The following is a 21944-nucleotide window of genomic DNA, read 5'->3' as shown; positions in this document are numbered from 1 at the left end:
TGCACCACATTCTGCCCACATCTGAGCCCGGAGGGAGTTTAGGGCTGTAACTGAAGTGACCCGGGTCTCAAGACCCAACTGGCCTCTCTCTCTCCTGCCGGGGCAGACCTGCCGGCCGTTAGGACGTCAGAAGAGGAACCAAATGATGACTAGACTAGAGACGGCCAACGCTATTGTTTTCCATTTTAATTTACAAGGACAAGGGTTGCCCAGAGCAGAAAGAAAAGTCATGTTTTTTTCCTCTAGCACAAGATGATGAAGGGGAGAGCTTGGAAGCAATTAAACGTATCGGCAGCACCCTCTGTCCCGGCTCCTTTGCCGCCTCCTGGTCCAAAACCAAGTTTTAGTCAGGAGGCCTAAAACTTCCATCCGCAAACTCCCCAAAGGTTCTGGGGTTTTCTGAGGCCCCGCTCCTCAGAAGCAGAGTGAAGGAGGGGCGCCTGGGTGGCTCAGGCGGTTGGGCATCTGATTTTGGCCCAGGTCATGATCTCGTGGTTCACGAGTTCGAGCCCCGCGTCGGGCTCTGGGCTGACGGCTCGGAGCCTGGAGCCTGCTTGGGATTCTGTGTCTCCCTCTCTCTCTCTCTCTCTCTGCCCCTCCCCTGCTCACGCTCTGTCTCTCTCACAAAAATAAATAAAACATAAAAAAATTAAAAAAATAAATAAATACAAGTGAAGGCGGCCCTAGATTTCCCACAACAGGACACTGCTGGGATGTCAGCCTGAAGCGGGAAAAATCTTGCTCTGTCTGAGACTGAAGAGCACAGTGGTCAAGACAGTGGCTGTCATAGTAGAATCACCAGAGGAACTGTCAATAAAACCCCCCATGTTCTGGCTGCACCCAGACCGATGAAATCGGCGTCTCTGGGTGCAGGGTCCAGGCATCCATATGTTTCTGGGTGGTTCTGAATCGCTGGGCTGGGAGCCTGGCTTTTCCACCCAGACTTCCTGGGTTCAAACCCATTCCAAATGTCACTTCTAAACTACATGACCCTGGACAAGTCGTTTCCTGCTTGCGCCTGTTTCCTCATTCGTGACACGATGATAGTTCTAGACTGGCCGCGGTGGTCAGGGTGAAAAGGCACCGTGCATAGTGACTGGGACATAATCTAGGCCGGACAAAGGTTAGCTGTGACTGTGGCAATGTTTCTGAGTAGTCATGGCCATTTATAATGGCTCGAATCCAATACGACCCAGAGGTTAGGACTGCAGGCTCTGGATGTCACTGTCTGGCGAGGCAGGGGCTGGGGTGGGGAGAGGGAGGGTCCCAGGGGCAAAGCAGGGGCAGGTGTTCACTCACGGCCTATAGCACAAGCTGCCTGGGCCCATTGTCCTATAAGCACAAGCTGCCTGGGCCCAAATCTTGGCTCTGTGCAGTACTGGCCGTGGGGCCCTGGGGCAGTGCTTATATTCACAGCCTCCTCGTGCGTGCACTTGGGGAGGCAGGGGGTAGTTACAGAAACCTCGTGGGGTTGGGGTGAGGCTTAAATTGAAATAACACATGCAAAGAAGTCAGCAGAAAGCTGGACACACGTGCGTGATGGGGAGGGAGACAGGGATAACACTGTTAATGTAAACGGATGTTTGCTTTAAGCAACGGCAACGCCTCAGTCCTCGAGGGGTTTCAGATGTGCTTCAATCTGCATTTGATGACAACTTTGGACCCTCTCCCCTCCAAGTCCCACACCTATGTCATTTCGCACACGCCTGCTGGAAACCCACAGGAAACACAGATGGTGGAGGGGACATGCAGGTCAGGGACCGGCAAGTTCTCAGCACTGGCTCGTTGAGGGCAGCTCCTAGGCCCTGAGCGCCTAATTTCCCAAGCCCCAGGAGGCACAAGGCTCTCCAGAGGCCACTTTTAACCAAACTGTATCTCTTTGGCCCTACTGCCCTGAGATGGAAGGGATGGAAACTGGCCTAGGATAAGCCCAGTCTCCAGACAATCAGGACGCATCCCCAGGGCCTTGGTGTAGAGAATCCATAGCACTGAAGGAAGCTGGTCCTCGCGTTTTGTCTTTTATGAATCTGTCTTTTCTCATCCTCTGGACCAGAACTATCCAACGTGGTAGCCACGGGCCACATGTGGCTCTTTAAAGGTAAACTGATGAAGATTAAATAAAATTTAAAAATTTAACTCTTCAGTCACACTGGCCATGTTTCAATGGCTCCACTGGCCACATGTGGCCCCTTCTTGAGCTGCACAGATAGAGAACATTCCTATCACTGCAGGGCAGCACTGCTCTAGACCAGGAGTCGGCGAGCCGTGGCCCCCAAGCCAAGCCCAGCCTGTGAGCTAAGAATGGTCTTTCTCTTTGGAAAGGATAAAATGAAACAAAGCAGAATATGCGAGAGACATATATGGTCCTCAAGGCCTCAAATATTTGCTATCTGGTTTTTACAGAGCAGCTTGTCACAGCCTACTCCAGACCCTGTACGCCTCACGAGTAAGGTCCCGGTGAGATTTCCCTGTCCCACCCCACAGCTTGTAACAGGACTTCCTGCTTATCTGTGAACACTTGTGTCTCGATTGCTAAAACAGGGCTTGTCCCCGCCCGAGGGAAAAAGACAACACGAGCTGCATTCTGAAGAGCCCGACGTGCAAACATTTTCACATTAGGTGGCCCAAACCAAGTTGACCTCAAGACATAAAAAGATGGAGTTGAGGATGACAGGGGAACCACAAATAAATATTGACTGTTCTGGATGAAAACCACAGAATACGACAACTCTCCGTGAGCCCGTACAGATGTCAGTGAATGACGGAGGAGATGCAAATCAAAGCCACCATGAGATATCAGAACCTCACACCTGTTAGAATGACCACCATCAAAAAAACAAGAGGTAACAAGAGCTGGTGAGGATGTGGAGAAAAGGAACCCTCGTGCACCGTTGGCGGGAATGCAAACGGGTGCAGCCGCTGTGGGAAAGAGTATGGAGGCTCCTCAGAGAGTTACGAATAGAACTGCTAGCTGATCCAGCAATTTCACGGCTGGGTATTTATCCGAAGGAAGTGGCAACACTAACTCAAAAAGATGTCTGCACCCCTGTGTTCACAGCATTATTTATAATAGCCAAGACATGGAAACAAGATATCCATGGATGTATGAATGTATAAAAACGATGGAGTGTGTGTGTGTGTGTGTGTGTGTGTGTGTGTGTACGGAGAGACAAAGTGTGATATACACATATGTATACACACACACGTACACACACACACACACACATACAAACTATGGTGTATTGTATATATGTATTGTGTAGATACATATATATGTATTAGGCATATATATATACACACAATACAAAATATATATATAATATACAATATTTTTATACTTATATAAACTTTATGTAAGTGTATATAAAATATATAATTTATCTATATACATAAAATATTCACGTGAAAAAAATGGATATCCTTCCATTTGTGACGACATGGACAGCCCTGGAGGGCGTTATGCAAAGCGAAATAAGTCAGACAGAGAAAGACAAATACCATAGGATCCCACTTATACGTGGAAACTAAAACATTTTTTAGAAAGATAAAGAAAACGAACTGGTAGTTGCCAGAGGCAGGGGGTGGGAATGGTCAAACTGGGTGAAGGTGGTAAAAAGGTACAAACTTCCAGAAGCTATAAAATAAAGAAATCATGGGGATGTAATGTACAGCGTGGTGAGTCCAGTTAACAATACTACTGTATATTTGAAAGTTGCTAAGAGGGCAGATCTTGAAAGTTCTCATCACAAGGAAAAAAAAATTGTAACTGTGGGTAGTGATGAACGCTAACTAAACTTATTGTAGGAATCATTTTGCAATATATACATGTGTCAAATCATTGTACACGTGAAACTAGTATGAAGTTATACGTCAATTATATCTCAATAAAAAAATGCATCAGTAAATAATAGAATGAAGGAATAAAGAGGGGGAAAGGGACAACTCTTCCTTACAAAAGAATCCCAATCAATTAATCTAGAGGGAATGATGGGAACGGAGAATCACAATTAGCAAATGCTATGATAATAATCTTTGCTGGCAAGAATCATTGAAGGATGCTGAGGATTTGGGGTAAGGATGATGAGAAACAAGATATTTACGTAACCTCGAGAGGTTCCCCCAGAAGACACTTGTTAATTACAAAGGGAATAATGGTCTCTCCACACAGAAGGAAGCTGGCAGGTACCGCCTTAGCCAAGCGATCAAGGTTACCATCCCCAGTAATAAGAGGCATCGTGTTCCTCCTGATACGATGCACTGAGAAGGACACAGCATTATCTCTATGGTATTCTTATCAAAAATGCCTAACCTCAGTTTAATCGGGAGAAAATAGCAAACCAACCCACACCGAGGGCTAATTCACAGAATAACTGACCAGTACTCTTCAAAAGTGTCAAGGTCATGACACTCAAGGAAAGACCAGAGAACTCTCACAGACTGGGGACTAAGGGGAAGGGACAGCTAAATGCCACGTGGCACTCTGGGCTGGATCCTGGACCAGAAAAGGACATTAGTGGGAAAACTGATGAATTCAGAAAAAGGCCTTTAGCAGGTTAGTTAGCAGTATATGAACGCTAATTTTCAGATTTCAATCATTGCACTAGGGTTATATAAGGTGTCGACAGACGAAACTGAATGCAGGGTGTACAAGAGCTCTACATGTTACTTACCCAACTTTTCTGTATCTACAATGATTTCAACATAAAACGTGTCTTTTTAAAAAAGATATTCTGTCTTCTACCACCAGTCAGTGCCTCTCAGGCACACATGGTCCACATACTTCCCCCGAGCCACACATAGCTGGCCTGCTTCTCGCTTTCTGAATTTCACCGACAACCTTCAACCTGGAAGCCCCAGAGGGACAGCAGCGCAGGTGGGCCACATGGCAGCTTCAGGACCAGTTCCATTTGGGTTCAAGCTCCAGTTCCATCAGCTGCTGGCTGAGCCCCTAGATGTTCCCTTGGCTGGCTTCATCAGTGTTCATGTCACCTCCTCAGACAAGCCCTCCCTGGCCACCCGAGCTAATGGTCCTTTCCCCTCCATATACCTGGCTTTCGTTCTTTAAGAGCACCTACACTCCCTAAAATGTGTTTTATTTCCTGAAGGGCACGTCGACTCTCTAGAGAAACGTTCTTGCTTCCTTACATGTTTACTAGGGTATTTCCCCGCACCCCCACTCTCCCGGGCCGGAACACAGGGTCCTCCACTGCCCTGGCCAGGGCTGTATCCTCAGCTCCCAGCCCAGGGTCAGGCCTGTGGTGGCTTCTCAGTGCCCCCTACAAACGCCGACCGGGGTGGTTTTCCTTAGCGGTCGGCCCAGGTCCTGCCCCGCACAGGTCTCGGTGCGCCCGAGTGAATAGGACAAGGGGTCGATGACTTACTCGTAAAACTCTGCTGCCGGCGTGAACTTGTACTTGGAGTACTTGGTGTGGTTGCCCAGCACAGAGCTGTTGAGGAGCTTGGGGTCGGTGCAGTTGGGGCTGTTCCAGGCGTGGCCGCAGTCAGTCCAAGGCAGCTTGAGGGTGAAGGAGGAGAAGAGGTAGTAGAGAGACCAGGCGATGATGACGTTGTAGTAGAAGCCAACGTAGATGGCGATGAGGATCACAGCGTAGCCAACTCCTGGGTGGGGGCAGAGAGGGATCAGGCGTGGGCTTCCCCGGGCCCAGCCCCAGAGCCACCTCTCTCGGGGAGCCAGACCCAACCATGGCACGACCCAACCCCTATGCCCCTCCTTCTCTGCAGCAGGTTGTCAGAGCCTCACCTCCACGCCCTGGGAGCCCACAACCCCTTCGCCTGAGTGCTCTCTCTTGCCTCTCTTGCCCACTCCTCAGGCAGGCCAGAAGTGTCAGGACCCTCATGTCCCCACGGAGCAGCCAGAGCATATGTACCGGAGCGTATGGAGGCACCAGAGTGTGAGTATCCCAGACCCCTCACCCCCTGGGCCGAGTAAGCGTGAGGCATGCTAACAGTCTCTCCCAGTGGGATGGGCCCCTGCTCCATGGTGGAACAGGCTTGATTGACACACCTTTTATTGGCTGACACCCTCCCTCTGTCCCTCACAGTCTTTCCTAGAATCGACTCCCCAAATAACTCCCTCCACAAATCCTTGTCTCAGGACGCGCTTCTGGGAAACCCCAAACAAGCAGTCCCTGATTAGCACTTCAGTCCTGGGTGTTCTCTGGGCCCTCCTTTCAACCATCTGCTCCATGCGTGGGCCAATCTCATCTTCCGGAATACGCTGGAAGCTCTTCTTGGGCTAGCCAGTACTAGGGCTTTTGCCTACAGTAGACATTTTTTTTTTTTTTTTTGGCCTGTGCAATATTGATTAAGGGAGTAGCCTTAAGTGTTCTTAGCATGTGAGGTTTGGGTGAGGCTAATCCCTCACTTCCTTGATCTGGCTGTAGACACACGACTCAGGCCTGGCCAACCAGAGTTCTGCTTCCCCACAGCCATAGGGATTGGTTGATAGGTAAACATGTGACTCAAGTTAAACCAATGAGAGTCTTCTCTGGGATCTTTACTGATGATAAAAAGGTGTTTTCGATTTACTCTGTCACTGGTAAACTTGGTAGGATTTAATCTTGTTGTTAATGGCCGGTTTTGCTAGCACCTGAGAAGAATATGCCTGAGACGGATGTAAAAAACACCGACTTCAGACGGACAGAGGTGGAGAGAGATTCCAGATAATACTGTTCAAGAACCTGGATCAAGCTGTACCCGAAGCTAGCAGAAACTCTTGGACTGAACCATATCATAAGCCAAAAATTCTTTTTACATTAAAGCCACTTTGAGCGGGATTTCTGGAAGTTAAACTAAAAAATCCTAACTAATACACACGTCTTATAAGCCTCTTACCAGCCTGTGTCTACTACACGACTGAGTACATAGAAGGCAGTCGGGAGACAGGTGCCAGCTGAGAAGAGGCTCATAAGAATCATATTGGCCCTCAGTGCCACCTGGGCCCAGTTCACTAAGCAGTGCTTGGGAGACACAAATTCTGATTCCATACCCTTCTCGTAGACATATGGGGGCCAAGAAATGGCAGTTGCTATGGCTATTTTTCCCAGATGTGCTCCAAGTCCCAAATGCAAGCAGGCTTCATCACCTGTCCCAGATGTGATCGATTAGTCGTGGCTGCTGTATTAAGGACTGTGAGACAATTTCCTAGCTGAGCCCAGAAAGGTCTACGATCTATTTATCATGTCTGCCACGGGAGCAAGAGGGGAGAGTAGAGGCATATGTGTTGAGTACTTCTAGCACTTCTGTAAATATTTCCCATACAGGAAACAGACCCCCTCTGGTCAGTCAGCAGCAGAGGCTCGACTGGTACCCAGGCTCCCAGACTTTCTAGGCTAAGCTGGCCTTGACACACCGAGGGCTCTCCGTGTAGCTTGCAATGGTGGATGCTTTTGACCTTGCCAATGCCTACGAATCCCACAAGAGAGCTGGTCTTCTCCTCGGATCCCACCTTTGGAGCAGTTTCTCCAGGGGCACCGAGGAAATCTTTTGGCCACTGCTTGACTCCCCTGCACCCGTCCTTTACCTTTGAAAAACGGGCAGATCTTCCACACTGTGGCTGCCCCTTCTCGGTTGTACTGGCCCAGAGCCAACTCCATGTAGAACAGGGGCATCCCAGCAATGATAAGAAACAGGGTGTACGGGATCAGAAAGGCACCTGGAGGACACAGAGGCAGAGCGTGACTCCCTGGACCCCTGGCCAGCCTTGCGTCTGCCCCCTGCACCTGCTTGGATCCATGTCTACCAGAGCCTAAGTGTCCTCATTTATCTGCTCCCCGGCCACTTCCCAAGGTGGTGGTGATGGAACTGACGCTGGTAATGTGACAGAGGTAGTTGGTGGTGGTGATGGTGACATTGGTGAACAGTAACAGTAATTGTGGGACCAGGAAAAACCATCACTAGGATAATGAGGTTGTGCGGTCAAATCAGTAAAATCTGGGTTAATCAAAGCTGAACGAGCTTGTTCCTGGCAGGATTCTTCTGGCCTTGGATACACATAGGCACACACTATGAAGCACCATGAAGACGCTTAGAGGTATAGTCTTTACCAAATTCATTTAAATGCAGAACCTTTTCTTTCATGGCTCACCACTCTGGGGAATGCCAGTTGCCCCAAACCCTCCTTTTAAAGGTCAGAAAATTGACATCAGTGAGGGAGAGACAGTGCCCAAAGCCGCACACGATTGAGTCTCTAACTTTGCTTATATTTGTCTCATTTTCAGGTCCCATGGGGCTTTCCCAAACACAACCTCACTGGATTATTAGTTTCACAGCTGCTCAGAGACATGATCAGACAGGGTCATTATGTCCCCCACCTCTGGGGGAAACTGAGGGCAGAGAAGGGAGTTGAATCAGGCCTGTTCTTGCTACTGGTAAGGGACAGAAGCAGGATTCACATTCAGGTCTTCGAACGCATCAGGCCCCCCCTGCTACAGGCGACTGAAGGCAAATAATCCCTAGAGCGAGCGTCTGACCAGGGAAGAAACCCACCCAGAGCATCGCAGAAACCAGTGAGAACCCCTGGCCATGGGCAGCAACTCATCCCCAAGAGAATTCTTGCTGGGATGAGACGTGTGTGAGTCTCAGAGATGATGCTCAGCGTGTCCGGCAGCCTGGGGCGAGCTTACCGGGCTCTGACGCCGTTAGGTGACTCACTGGGATACGTGCCATGTCAGCCCAGGCTGCCAGCGTGACCGAAGCAAAATGCCAGCTCCTTTTCCTGACGCAGCTGGAGGTGGCCAGGCCAGATCCACACTCGTCCCCGCCTCTGGCCTTTGGCGGAGATGCAGTAACCTTGGAAACCAAACACTCTCTGGCCCGCCCACACCAGGAAAGTGCAGAAGCCGGGAAAGATTTAATGACAGTAGCAGGAGGAATATAACATCCTGTGCTGTGTTCCAGGTGCTTTCCATGCAAGGTCTCATTCGACCTTCACAGTGACCCTAAGATGCAGCGATGATTGCTATCTCCATTTTCCAGACGTGGAAACTGAGGCTCCAAGCTAGCGGAGAATTATGCCAAAGTCATGCGGCACCCCAGGTTCAAACTCACCCAGTCTCACTTACTCAGACTGAGCCCCCACTTTCTTCCCAGGGCTGCTCCTCGGGAAGCCCAGGGATCTTAAGGACAAAGCGTGAAGTGTCGGCCCCAGTGCTCTGGGATCCAGTCCCTTCCGAAGCAAGAGAAGGACCAGCACTGGGGGCACAGGAAAGACACTAGCAGGAAGTGAGTCCCTCCTACGTATCATGTAGGCACTGGGCCCTGGACATCCGTGATCCCATCGACCTTACCCAGAAAAGTCTGAGGTAGCAACTGCTATGCCCATTTCTCGGAGGGGGAAACTGAGGCTTGGAGAAATCCAGTGACTTGACCAAGGTCACCCAGCCAGTAAGTGATGGATCTGGGGTTTGGCCCTAGGTCTGCCTGCCTCCAGAGCTCCAGAGCCATTCCCAACATAATTTGTAGACGCCAGAATATTCCAGCTTCAGTGAGGGACGTGAGGCTGAACAGGGTCTCAGAGGGGAGGTTGTCCTGGAACTGGGGATCTGGGGCGAGCTTAGCCATCTCGTCAGTTGGTCATATATACTGGTCCAATACCCCATCCCCTGCTCCCTGATGGACCTCTTTGAATGCCCACGTGCCACCCTCTCTCGTCCCCTCCTCATTTCTTGCTTTCAGACTCTACCTTGTCCTTCTCCCTCTCCCACACGCAGAGAGGGCCGACTTGGTACCTGAGCTCTCGTCTGTCCACGGTGCTGGCAGTAATGGTGGTGGTGATGGAACTGACGCTGGTAATGTGACAGAGGTAGTTGGTGGTGGTGATGGTGACATTGGTGAACATCTGTTATATGACGAGCCACACACTGAGCTTTTATGTAATTCTTCATTTGAAATCATCCCTGAGACATAATTACCGCTGTTTCCACTCAACAGATGAGGAAACTGAGGCTAAGAAAGGTTAAGTGGCTTGTCCAGACTAGAATAATCTGGACATCCCTTTGAGCCCCACTCTGTCTCCCACCGCCTTGCTACTGCCCTCGGGAGACGGGAGCCAGAGAGTAGGGGAAACAGACGCATCTGACTGTTGAATAGGTCTGAAGACTGAGGTCCGTGGCCCGGGGGACGGCGGGGAAGGAAAGAGCGGAGCTCACGGCTCAGATGTTGGCACTGGCGTTCTTTTCCACAGCGAAGGGAAAGAGCAACGTCAGCCAACTAACCAGGCGTCTCACTCGGGCCAATGTCCCCCACTCCAAACCTCCGGGTGGCCGGAGGTTTACAACAGGTTTACAACAGGTAGGTAAATTGCCCAGTTGGACATTCGTCTCCTCTTGTGCTTGGCTGGGAGTGCCAGCAGAGGAGATTAGGAGGGAGGATGACAGGTCTGCACAAGCCCGAGGCTCTTCTCTGTGAGCGCCTGTGATGTGAGCCCAGCCACTGCTTCAGGAGGAAACAGCCCAAGAACACTCCAGAATGATGGAGCAGCTGAGTGTGAAGAAAAACCAGAAAGCTGCCCAGGGGCCAGTGCCTTATTCCGAAAGAAGACACTGACCAGCTGGCTGGGCCAAGCCCCCTTGCAGAAAGATCTGGAGGAAGCTGGGGCAGGGCTGGAGAGCCAGAAAGGGGTTTCAGGGATGCCTGAGGTCAGCTGAGGAGGCCTCGCTTAGAAACAGCCCCGCAGCAGCTCCTGGGAACCTGAGGCTGGACTGCAAACTTTCCAGAAGCTACTGCCCTGCATGGCCCATAACCACCACATCCCCAAGGCCCTGCTACGTCTTCACACGTGGGAGTACCAGCTGCAAACCGGCTTTGCACAGGGTCTGAGAGCTGAGAACCTCAGACGCCACAGCCCACAATCCTGTCTTGATTCTGGAATGCTCTGGTTACGCAGGTCCTGGTGTACAGACCCGGAGAAGCACCCACAGGGCATATCTCCTGAGGCTCTCAGCTCCTGGCAGTCTTCACACAAATGCATGCACACAGATGCACACCCGTGCACACTCGTGACCCTTCCGCACAGTGACACACACGAACACCCGAGGAAAGACCTGTAGGCCGTAAAAGAGACTCTAACAAATGGCCTTCGGATGAATTTAGTAAGGAAAGCGTCCGCCCCATCACCGCTAGCCCAGGGCACACTGCCTGCCACCTCACCATTAAAGAGGCACCGCACTGGTCAGAGAGGGGTTCTGGAATCTTCTGTACAAATGCCAAGCCCTCAGGAAGTGAAGCCCAGGGGCACCAAGTTCCGAGTGGGATGCGCTGGGGCAGATGAGGAGGGCAAATGAGAGGAGCTCAGGAAGGGGGAGGGAATGTCTGCAGGGCCCTCAGCAGGAGACAGAAGGGCCGAGGCCCACTGGGAATCCGGGGTGAGCTGGAGAGAGTGTGACCAGGGAGGGGCTGCAGGAAGGAGAGCTGGGTCCCTCAGGGAACCCACTTCCCAGTCTGCTGAGGGCCAGATTCCTCCAACTGCGCCTTCTGGCCACAGCCTGATATATCAAGAAGTGAAGACTCATGGGACTGTTCCCTCGGCGCCCGTGGCCCAGCTGTGGATGGGCAGCGGCTGTGGCTTTCGCCGGAGTTCCAAGAAAACCTCGGTCAATGCCGAGAGTAGCCAGATTTGTGCCCTCGCCCTGAACACCCTGAAGGCATAGTAGACATAAGGGCGCAAGAGAGGGTGACACCTGCATGAGAGCCGGTGCTGCTCGCGGCAGGCACGCGGGTGGGGCCGAGGGGCAAGGGTGGCCCTGGCATTGGACACTGCACATGGCCACGGTTTTCCACATGACCAATCAGGCTGCACCTTTTAAATCAAACATGCTCTATCTTCGTGCCTCGACAAGTGCACGTTCATAACGGTTCTATCATAAGGTTCCGTTTTGGAGCCCTCGCCTCTGAGAGTCCTGTGCCACAATGGGGCGGTGAAGGGGGGGGCCCCACCTCAGCTCTGTCCAGAGACACGCAAGGCCTTTTGCACATATGTATGGACTCTTGCACATACATGTCTAAGCTCTGTCCACACCCCTGCAGACCACAGGCCTCTGGCCTCCCCTGGGGCCTGCGGCCTGTGCACATTACAGAAGGAATGAAGCGAGAGGCCCGTTCAGACCCAGAAGGAGGTTGGGGCGTTTGCACAGGGAATGACTGGGAACCGGTATCTGGAGTGGTGGCGGGGGTGGGGGGAGGGTGGGGGCAGTGTTCTCGGTGGGCAGGCCTCGGTGAGAAGGGAAAGAGGGCGGAGCAGTGCTGTCTAAAGCACAGGGCCCGGGGAAGACCCCCTGTGACACAGTATGGAACACGGATACAGTAAAACCTTGGTTTGCAAGCAGACTTCATTCCAGAAACATGTGTCCAAATCCAAAGCACTTGTATATCAACGCGAATTTCCCCATAAGAAATAAGGGAAACTCAGATGATTCATTCCACAGCCCCAAAATATTCATATAAAAATGATTACAGTATGGTAACAGGACGCAAAATAAGAAAGAAAATTCAAAACATAAAGAAAAATAAACAGATTAACCTGCGCTTACCTTGGAAAACCTTCGTGGCTGGTGTAAGGGAGATGGGAGAGAGGAGGGTTACTGTGTAGGACGACTTTCACTATCCCTAACAGAATCACTGCTATCTATCGGCTCAATGGAATCTTTTTCTCTTCGCACGACTTTAACAAGGAGCTTATCCAATGACCCAGAAGGAAGCCAAGCATTCCTAAGCTTACTCTGGTTTAGAAAAGCAAAGGACTGTCCGTAGGTGCTTTGAAGGGACAAAAATGCACTAGTGCCTGTCATGGGCACCTTCCAACGTTCTGAAAAATCACTGATTTCTGCCAAACACCGCGGCCTGAGACGGAGCACCTGAGCCTAGGAGACAATTACCTATAATCCCGCAGTGAGAGAGAGAGAGAGAGAGAGAGAGAGAGAGAAGAACCATTGGCTCCGAATCATTGGCTCCGTTGTGATCATGTGACATTCAACGTCACGCACTACTCGTATTGCAAGACATCATTCCTTTATCAAGTTAAAATTTTTTAGAAACGTGTGCCTCGTCTTGCGGAAACACTCGAAAAACAAGTTACTCGCCATCCAAGGTTTTACTATATTTGGTCTCTGCTCTGGGTTTCTGAGACAGAGCTCTTAAAAACCCCTTGTAATTGTCTTCTTCTTCTCTTTTAATGTGTATTCATTTATTCTGAGAGACAAAGAGAAAGAGAGAGAGAGAGAGACAGAGAGAGACAGAGAGAGACAGAGAGGGAGAGAGAACACGAACACACAAACAGGGGAGGAGCAGAGAGAAAATCCCACGCAGGCTCCGCGCCTCTGTCAGCGCACAGCCCCACACTGGGCTCCATCTCACCAAGTGTGAGACCATGACCTGAGCCCAAATCACGAGTCAGATGCCCAAACGACTGAGCAACCCAGGTGCCCCAAACCCTTGTAATTTTCTGAGTGGGGGTGATAGGAATGTCTTACACAGGGCTCCTAAGTCCCTTGGAATTTTCTGGGTGATACGAGTATCTTTCATTCTAATGAGACAATTCCCGGCGAGCTCCTGGACGGGGGCTGGTCACCAGAAGAGCCAAGCCCTGATTAGAAGTTTGGAACTTTCAGCCCCAGGTTGCAACCTCCAGGAAAGAAAGAAGGGCTGGAGACAAATAAAGTTAATATCGATTACGCCCGCGTGATGAAGCTTCCATAAAAAATCTCTGAACTACGGAACCTGGAAAACCTCCAGGCTGGTGAACATCATCCTGTGCCAGGAGGGTGGCACAGCCCAACTCCATGAGGACAGAAGCTCCCGCACTCAAGACTCGTCCAGGACTTGCCCCATACACCTCCTCATTGGTATCCTTTACCACACCCTTTATAACAAACTGGAGAATGTAAGTTAGTGCTTCCCTGAGTTCTGTGAGCTGCTGTGGCACATTATTGACCTGAAGAGAGGATCACGGAAACCCCTGAGTTATAGCCAGGTGGTCAGAAGCACAGGTGACAGCTTGAGACCCATGGGTGGCCTCTGAAGTGGGGGCAGTCTTGCGGGACTGAGTCCTTAACCTGAGGGGTCTGCCAACTCCCGGTCGCCAGTGTCAGGACTGAATTGTAGGACACCCCGCTGGGGTCTGGAGAGCCGGAGAACTGGCCAGTGCATCTCTGGTTTGCTGTGATAATTCGAGACGATGGAGGAGAAGTAAGTCCCTGGCGCTTAGCGGGCGCCCTGTAAACGGGAATCACATCCCACCGTCACACCGCAGAGCGCGCACAGTGCAACTTTGTAAACTGGAAATCGCCAAGTTGACAAGTGCCCGTGCAGGGGACGGTGGCCGGGTCCTGCACGGAGCACAGCACCGAATGCCTGCTGGAGGCTCACCAGCACAGGAGGACTTGGAGGCGGTTCCCCGGACCCTTCACGTCCCTATCCGGAGTGAGGCCGGTTACTCCCCCTGTGGCCGTCCCCCTTTCAGAGGTGCCCACGGCCAGCTGAGGCTCTGCTGAACCTGGCAGCCGACCTCTCCCTCTGGCCGGCACTGCTTTTTCGCCTTCCCCAAATCCCTCCCCCGCAGCCTTCACTTTCCACCTTCTTTTTGTCCTTCGCACCATGGAGAACGGAACAGATCAGTCTTGTCCAAAGCAATGCTGTGCACGCTGGGTGTCGGGCATAGGGCCACCCGCCACCCCCACCCCCAAGTCTCTGCCAGTTAAACAGCTGGCTTCACACGGCCATTTCTTTAGAGAAACACTCCGCTTCTTACAATAAACGAAGCCCAGATCATTCATGTTTGTCAACACAGACTCTGCCCAGGGTAGGATATTGGAACCATGCGGTGGCCACTCATGTCTCCTCCCCCCCGAGACTCATCTGCCCCTGCCCACTGGCCCCAGGATCCCTTTAACCTCAGCCCAAGTGGAGCCTCACAGCTCTTGAGTCCTCCTGACTTTTACTGAGATTGGCCAGGAGTACGGGTGCACCCCTCTGCAGAAATGCCTGCTGCTCTGGGAGGAAGTTCCACACAAAACGAGCAGCACGGTCACTTTAGGGGCTTCCCGCTGACCTCCGGGCCTTCGATCTGAGACCGGGGAACATCCCCAGCAAGGAGAAACGCCCACTTCCTGACGGATTAACACCCCTGCTCCCTTAAGGAGGGCAAAGGGGGTTAAAAGCAGGGAGACTAGCATTGGGGCTCCCCTCCTCATGGGGCGAGTCTCTCTCTGCTGTCAACTTTGCAGGGTCTGACCTGATATTTATTAAGAATTCTGGGGCTTTCCATATAGCTCCTTGAAGGTTCTGGTTTCCTATCTCCATTCTGGTCTCTTTAAAATGAACAAATAAGAGGGCGTTTGGGATGCTCAGAACTGTATTTTGGAAGGCAACACAACTCACAAAGATCAGTAGAACCTCATCCCCCTCATCTGGGATATAATACTTCCAATCACAGGACCCCAAATGATGTTAGCTTTTAGGATGTTTACAATAGACTAAGAGCTCTCTCAAGATGGGGATTGCCTTTTGCTCATCTCCACGTTCCTGGCATATGATGAGCACATCGGAAATGTTTTCTGGTTAAATAAATGGTTCCCAGAAGGGAGTCACAGGGAGGATGCAGCTAATGAAATCCCCAGGGCCTTCCTCTACTTGCATGGTGACCTAATCCTTAGTTAGGCAGCTGGGTCTGGGACCACAGGACAGGGTGTAGCATTTATCCCCACGAAATCCCATCTTGTTGGAAACAGCTTCTCTAGATCTTTTATGGCCAGCTCAGAGCAGTGAGCCCCCTCCTGCTGATGACCCCGGATTAAAGTCTCAGCTCTAGCCCCCGATGAGCACCTCATTCCTGCAAACTCGTCAGCGGAGGGCCACGCCAGCTGGCCGGCTCATGTGTACCTGAGCCGAACCGTCAGTGTCAGGGTCAGGCTTGGCAAGCTCAGGGTGTAGACGGCCTCCTACAGCCAGGCCGGAGGTGAGGGCATTGAGTCTGCAATCCTCTGACCTCTGTACCAGCCACGCTTCACACCCAGCCTCCAGAAGCCCAGATATTTTGGCCGAGAGGGTTGCCCCCCAAGGGCTGTGCATACCTGAGATGCTCAGCTTACTCGGGAAAGGAGGAGAACCCTATCCGGGACCAGAACCACGTCTCACGGGACCTGGTGCGGGACTGTTAATCCCCCTTTTCCAGATGAGGAAAGTGCAGTGGGGCGAGGCTGGACTGCCAGGACCTGGAACAAAGCCTAGGTCTTGCCTCTTGCTTTCCCGTGACCCAGATGTGCCTAATTTCCAGCCTTATTCCCCTTCCTCAGTTCTTCCTTAGAATTAGTTCTGCTCCCTCCGAAACCAGGACGCCACTGGGTCTAGCCTGCAGTTAAAAATCACCCAATGATAACAATAATAGGCGCAGGTCCATTTATTGAACCCCCACTATGTTGCACACGTCATCACCCTGCTGATGGGAAAGTATACTCTTTCCCCTTCTCTGCACAAGAAAACTGAGGCCCAGAGAGGAGGAGTCCAAGACTACATTTCCAGGAAGTGTCAGGCTCAGATGCAAACGTGGGTCTGTCTGAACCTAGAGACCATGTGCCTGACAGCACAGGACTTGTCTCAAACTGAAGCGGCCGTTGCCGAGACCCCTTCCCTGGCAGGGAGGCAGACGTGGGGACCCGGTCGATCTGCCTACGCCTCCCCGGACGTCAGCGCGGCCAGGCCCAAGACCACCACCGGTGCAGGGGGAGTATCTAGCACCCTGAAAATAGCCCCACGGCCCGGCGCTCCGTTTGAGAAGGTTCCGAACCCTGGAAATTTCAAGGCATTCCCCATCGGCAGCTTCCCGTATTTGTGCGTCCCAGCAGCTGGCCTATGGGAAGATGTTCAGGCAGGCTCATCTTTCCCAGGAATTAACTCAGAAAGTATTAGCCGGGGGCCTAAACTCCTGGCACTTTTACCATTTCAAAACACCCTCCAGTATGGGCCAGCGTGAGCAGCCAGGCGCGGAGGTTACTTTGGTAAAACTGGCACCAGAGGAGAACACAGGCCATGAAATAAACAGGGCGGGTGAGTCGGGGCTTAAGTGCAGAGCCGAGCCAGGTCATTGGAGAGGGACAGATCTTGGGGGTCACCTGTGCTCACCTCCAGCTGTAGTGGGGAACTCGGGCGTAGAGACGGGCTGGGCTGTGCCCACAGAAACAGAGCTGGGATTCAAACTTAGGTCTTTTGGCTGCTTGCCAAGCTGCTTGCCCATCTCAGGGGCTGACGTTAGAATTACATTTAAGAATTGATCCTCAAGGAGCAGCCAGGGGGTCTCCGCAGAGATCAAGCTCAGAAGGGGCCAGCTGAGCTCCCCCAGAGGGGTGAGGAGAAAAGGATCTGCCTTCGAGTCTGCGACGGAAATGGGAGGCTGCCTCGCTCCCCTGTGTCATCCATGGCCACCCCAGCCAGAAATGGAAATTCACTGGGACAACTTCTCCACCCCTTAGCCCGGCATTCAAGGTCTCCGGGGCCGGGCCCCAACTTGTCTCTCCGCCCTTATCGCTGATGGCTTGCCCTCCCGCCAGCCCACACTCCTAGTCTCTGCGATGATCGAACGTGCATTCTCGAATAAAATGCCTCCTATCTTCTTCTCAAAGGCTTGTCCATGCACCTCCCTTCCCTTCCTTGGGGCGGTGCTCCAAGCACAGTCCACCTCCGAATCTTTCCCAAGCAGCCCCTCTTCGGGCCTTTAGAGCGCCTGTCACCTCTCCCACCCATGTCACACGTCATCAAAATGTTGTTAAGGAAAAGCAGCAGCTACCTTTACTAAGGCCATGCTCTCTGCCTGGCTCTCCACCGGCATTATCACATCCTTATCCTTATCCTATCCTTATCCTTCACGTCCTTGTCACATCATCACGTCCTTATCCTCTGAGCTGAAAGCCATTCTTTCCATTTGACAGATGAGGACACTGAGGCTTCAGAGGCTGCCCCAAATCACACTGCCAGAAGTTGGAACCCGGGACTCCACGGCCAAGGCCCCTAACTTCTAGATTGCTGGCCCCACCCCTCCCAGAGCATGCTGCCTCTCTGGGTTAGTTAGTGTTTCTGGATAGGCATTAGGTCTCTGAGGACTTGGACCATTTTCATTCATTTATTCACTCAACAGAAGTTTGTTGGGTACCTTCTATCGCATTCCTAGGATCTAGACTTTACTTTGGGCATTAGAAATGGAGGAAGAAGTGACAGTCTATGCCCTCAATGTGCCCCAGTCTGTGTGGGTGACAGATACACAAAGCAATAAATGACCGAACAACGCAGGTGGGTGATATACAGGGCTAGCAGACCCAAGAGAGGGAGCTTCTGGCCAAATTTACCTACAAATTGGAACCCGTGACAAATCGGCTATGTGTGTGCCCTGAGCCCCTGGTATGTCACCTTGCAGGCAGCAGGTGGTCACAATTGGTGGCAATGACCAAGTGAGCACACGGTGTCAGCGGGGCCCCAGAATATCCATCTAGCTGATGTGTGCAGCTGGCCATCCGGGATCCTTGGAGTTTCACCCAACGCTTATAACAGTGGCAGTGGCGTGGGGATGGCATATGACACTTCAGGTGACTGAAGCTCCTGGCAGGCAGGTGTGGTGATGAATCTATCTAGGTGACCCCTACAGAGCCCAGCACTGTGCCTCACACCAGGGAGGAACTTGTAAATATTGCTGATTATTGATAGAGGCTTCTGCTGTCTGGGGACACACGGTCTCAGATGGTCACTGAGGTCATGCTGGATGGCACATCTCAGGGTCTCTCAGTCTGTCTTCCATTCATCACCTCCCCACCTGCTAAAAATACACGGAAGCTGCATTTCCTCCCTTCCTGGGTCCAAAGGGCCAGAATTCTTAAACCTGACCAGAGACTCTTGAGAGGCCACAGCAGCCAAACACGGAAGAGTGTCACCTCTGGGTCACGTTTCCCATTTCTCCACCAAAGCAAGTGTCCAGAGCAAACACTGAAGCAAACAGCTGGGTCCCAGACCCTACGGGGCAGATCACAAGCTTTCCCTTTACCTGGTTCCAGGTAAGCAAACATCTGCCCTGCCTCCCTCTGAGCCCCTGGAGTCCTGAGCTACAGTTACTGCCAGGCGGGCTGGCCCAGGGAATAGAGAGAAGTTTCCAGAGCTGAGCCCCCGTGTGCCAACTTCTTCCTTCCCGTCATTTTTCCAGGCTCTCTGCAGGGCACCCCTGAACTCTAGCAAATGAGCGCAGGACTGGTGTGGTTTAGGCACCCACGAGCAAAGGCCCTCAAGAAGGAGCTAGGGTCTTAGGACCTTGTGTCCTGTCCCCCCAGGCTGCTTCTTCCAGGGCTCTGCCATTTGGTTGGGCTATAGTTGGTCTCTAGACTTGCATCCCAGGCAAGTGGGTATCGTGTCACCCTGCACGGGAAAGGGGAGAGAGCCTCGCTACTTCCACTGGAGTCTTCTCCAGGCCCCTCTCCTACTCCACCCTGCATCGGAGCCAAGGACCCCAGGCAGCGGCAGGGGGCAAAGGCTTCACCTGCCTCAAGCATCGGGCCAGTTCTTGGTCCCTAATGACCCATTCCTACCTAGACTGTGCACTCCGGCCCCTCCATCAAAACAAGCACCAACATGACAGTGGAGCTCTCTGACATTAGCTTCTCTTTGTGGGTCTCAGTTCCAGAGTCTCTGTCCCCAAGAGTGCAAGGCCTCCCAAGTGCCTTCAGGGAACCCACATCCTCTCTCCCCTTCTGGCCCAGAGGTCCCTGCCCCAAGACTCAAAGTGCTGGAGTTAGGATCACTGTGTGCCTGGCTGTCACATCCTGTGCACTTCTGGCACCCCTTCCAGAGCTCTCCAAATCTTCTTGCGAACCATCAAAAGATCACCTACATTCCTCATGCACCTATCACTGTCCAGGGGCAAGCCTCCACTTCCCTTTTCCACTGAGGACTCCAATTCTGTTTCCGTGAGCCCCGTCCAGACCCTTCTGCGCTCCAGACTCGCTCGCGTGCTTCCTCTTCTCCCGCGCATCCCAGCTCCTCCATCCCGGCCCCGGTCCTGGCCACTGCTGCGGTCAGGTAGCCTCCCAAGTCCAAACCCCAGCCCATCAGGGGGCTCACCGCCACCATTCTTGTAGCAGAGGTAGGGGAAGCGCCACACGTTGGCCAGGTCCACCGCGAAGCCGATCACTGACAGCAGGAAGTCGATCTTCTTGCCCCAGGTCTCCCGGGGCTGCTCGTCGCCATCGCGGGACGCCAGGAGACACTGGACGCCGTTGCGCTCTTTCACCACCAACAGCTCCGCGGCTTTGCGCCCTTGCCCCGGCTGCTCCGGCCCCGGGTCCGCCCCGCCGTTCTCGGGCTGCACCTGCGGCTTCATCCGCGCCAGAAGCATGGGTGCGGTTGGCGAGGGGAACGTCAGCCGTACTGGGAGCGCGCCGAGGCTCTGCTTGGATAAAAGGAAAAGATGTGGTCACTAGGCCATCCCGCCCTCCATGCGCCTCCGGAGACCTCCCGGGAGCGCGGGGATAGAGCGGCCAGCGCGCGCACCGAGCGGACGCGGGGTTCCCCCAGACCCGCGCGCGTCTGTTGGTAAAATTTGGAAACAGCGGTAGTGGCGCGGAACTGAGACGGAACTTAGAGTTGGAGACCAACCCTGCCGGCTCTGTGGGTCTGGTCCCGGACCCCACAGCGCTTCCCTCATTCGCCCGCTCCCTCTCGCCCCCAAATGGCTGGGTTGGGACACGCGGAGGCGGAGGTTTCCCAGGGCGGTGACCCTGCCCGTGCCGTTGGCTGCCCCCTGTCCCCCAGCTCGGGGTCTGTGCCACCTCCGGCAGCCCCAGGAGCCTCCCGACACTTACCCCTCCGCACTTCAAAGTCGCTACCGCTCTCGCTCTGCGCACGCAGCCGGGGTCTCCGGCACACCTCGGCCGGGCGGCGCGCAGGGCGCACTCACGTGTCCGGCAGCGCCGCGGTCCCGGGTGCCCCGCCTGGCCGCGACGGGCTGTGGGGCGCCGGCCGGGGCTGGGCTCCGCCGCGTGGCGCTCGGGCGCGGCCGGAGGAGCGCGGGAGGCGCGGGGCGGCCGGCGGGGCGCGCGCTGGCTGCTTCTGGCCGCGCCGGGCGGGGGCCGGGCTGGTAATGTAGCCTGCGCCCCAGGTAACGCGCCGATTGCATTAAGCCCGCGCCGGGCCCGCTCCGTCTGGAGCCTGTTAGCGCTAATGGAGACTGACAGCGTGGCCGGGGCCGGGCAGGGGCGGGGGCGCGGCGCGGGCTCGGGGGGCGACTCGGGGACCCGGGTGCCCGCTCCCTTTCCAGCACGCACCGGCGCGCCAGGCGCGGCTCCCGGGGGCCACCGGGCTCTGGCTTCCCACCGCGGGAAGAGAGCGAGACGCCCAGAACTGGGGTCAGAGTCGCGTCTGAGAGGGGGCCGGGAGAGCAAAGGACCCGAGTCAGCACCAGCTCTGTCGTCTGCCGCAGGCCATTTAAACTTACCCTGCCAGAGTTTCTCCGTCAACGAAGTGGGAATGTTCTGCTCAGCGCATTGCCGCGGTCGGCAAACAGGCAAACACGATGGCCGGCCAGTTGGCCGGCTCGGGTTGAAAGGTCAGGCCCCAACCCTTACTCCTACATCTCTGTTACGGGCAGGCTAGCCCTTCTGACCCTCGTTCTATCAGGCGTCACTCATTTCTGCACGCAGTCATTTACCCCTAACTCATTTGCTCCTATCTGTGCCTGCTATGTGCCAGGCACTGTTCTAGGCCTGCACAACTTAACTCAAAAATCCCTGTCCGGGGGGGGCGTGGATATTCTGCCAAGGAGAGACAAGAGAATCAAGAAGCAAAATAAATGCACACATTCTATGGCATGTGAGGTGAGATTTGCACAGGGAAAAACAGCAAGGTAGGGGATGCGCAGTGCTGTGTGCGGGGAGGGTGGGGAGGCAGTTGGGTCAGGGAAT

The 21944-nt window shown here is 53.4% G+C and overlaps 1 protein-coding gene across 2 annotated transcripts in view; it reads right to left on the bottom strand.

Moving 5' to 3' along the window:
• SLC6A2 (solute carrier family 6 member 2) overlaps positions 1-20993 on the bottom strand; it is a 46464-nt gene extending 25471 nt beyond the window's left edge. Inside the window, exons 1-4 of one of the 2 annotated variants that reach the window (XM_045442792.1) lie at positions 20847-20993; positions 20107-20431; positions 7544-7675; positions 5382-5619 (exon numbers count right to left, since the gene is read on the bottom strand). In XM_045442792.1, coding sequence (XP_045298748.1) covers positions 5382-5619; positions 7544-7675; positions 20107-20380 — 644 coding nt within the window. In that variant the 5' untranslated portion in view covers positions 20381-20431; positions 20847-20993. The remainder of the gene's footprint in view (positions 1-5381; positions 5620-7543; positions 7676-20106; positions 20432-20846) is intronic. The other variant, XM_045442793.1, reaches the window with a different exon arrangement.
• Between the last annotated feature and the right edge of the window lie 951 nt (positions 20994-21944).

This window comes from Leopardus geoffroyi, chromosome E2, assembly GCF_018350155.1.
Source record: "Leopardus geoffroyi isolate Oge1 chromosome E2, O.geoffroyi_Oge1_pat1.0, whole genome shotgun sequence".
Lineage (NCBI taxonomy): Eukaryota > Metazoa > Chordata > Mammalia > Carnivora > Felidae > Leopardus > Leopardus geoffroyi.
The sequence above is the reverse complement of the archived record's forward strand: the minus strand, read 5'-3'. Positions and strand labels throughout refer to the sequence as shown.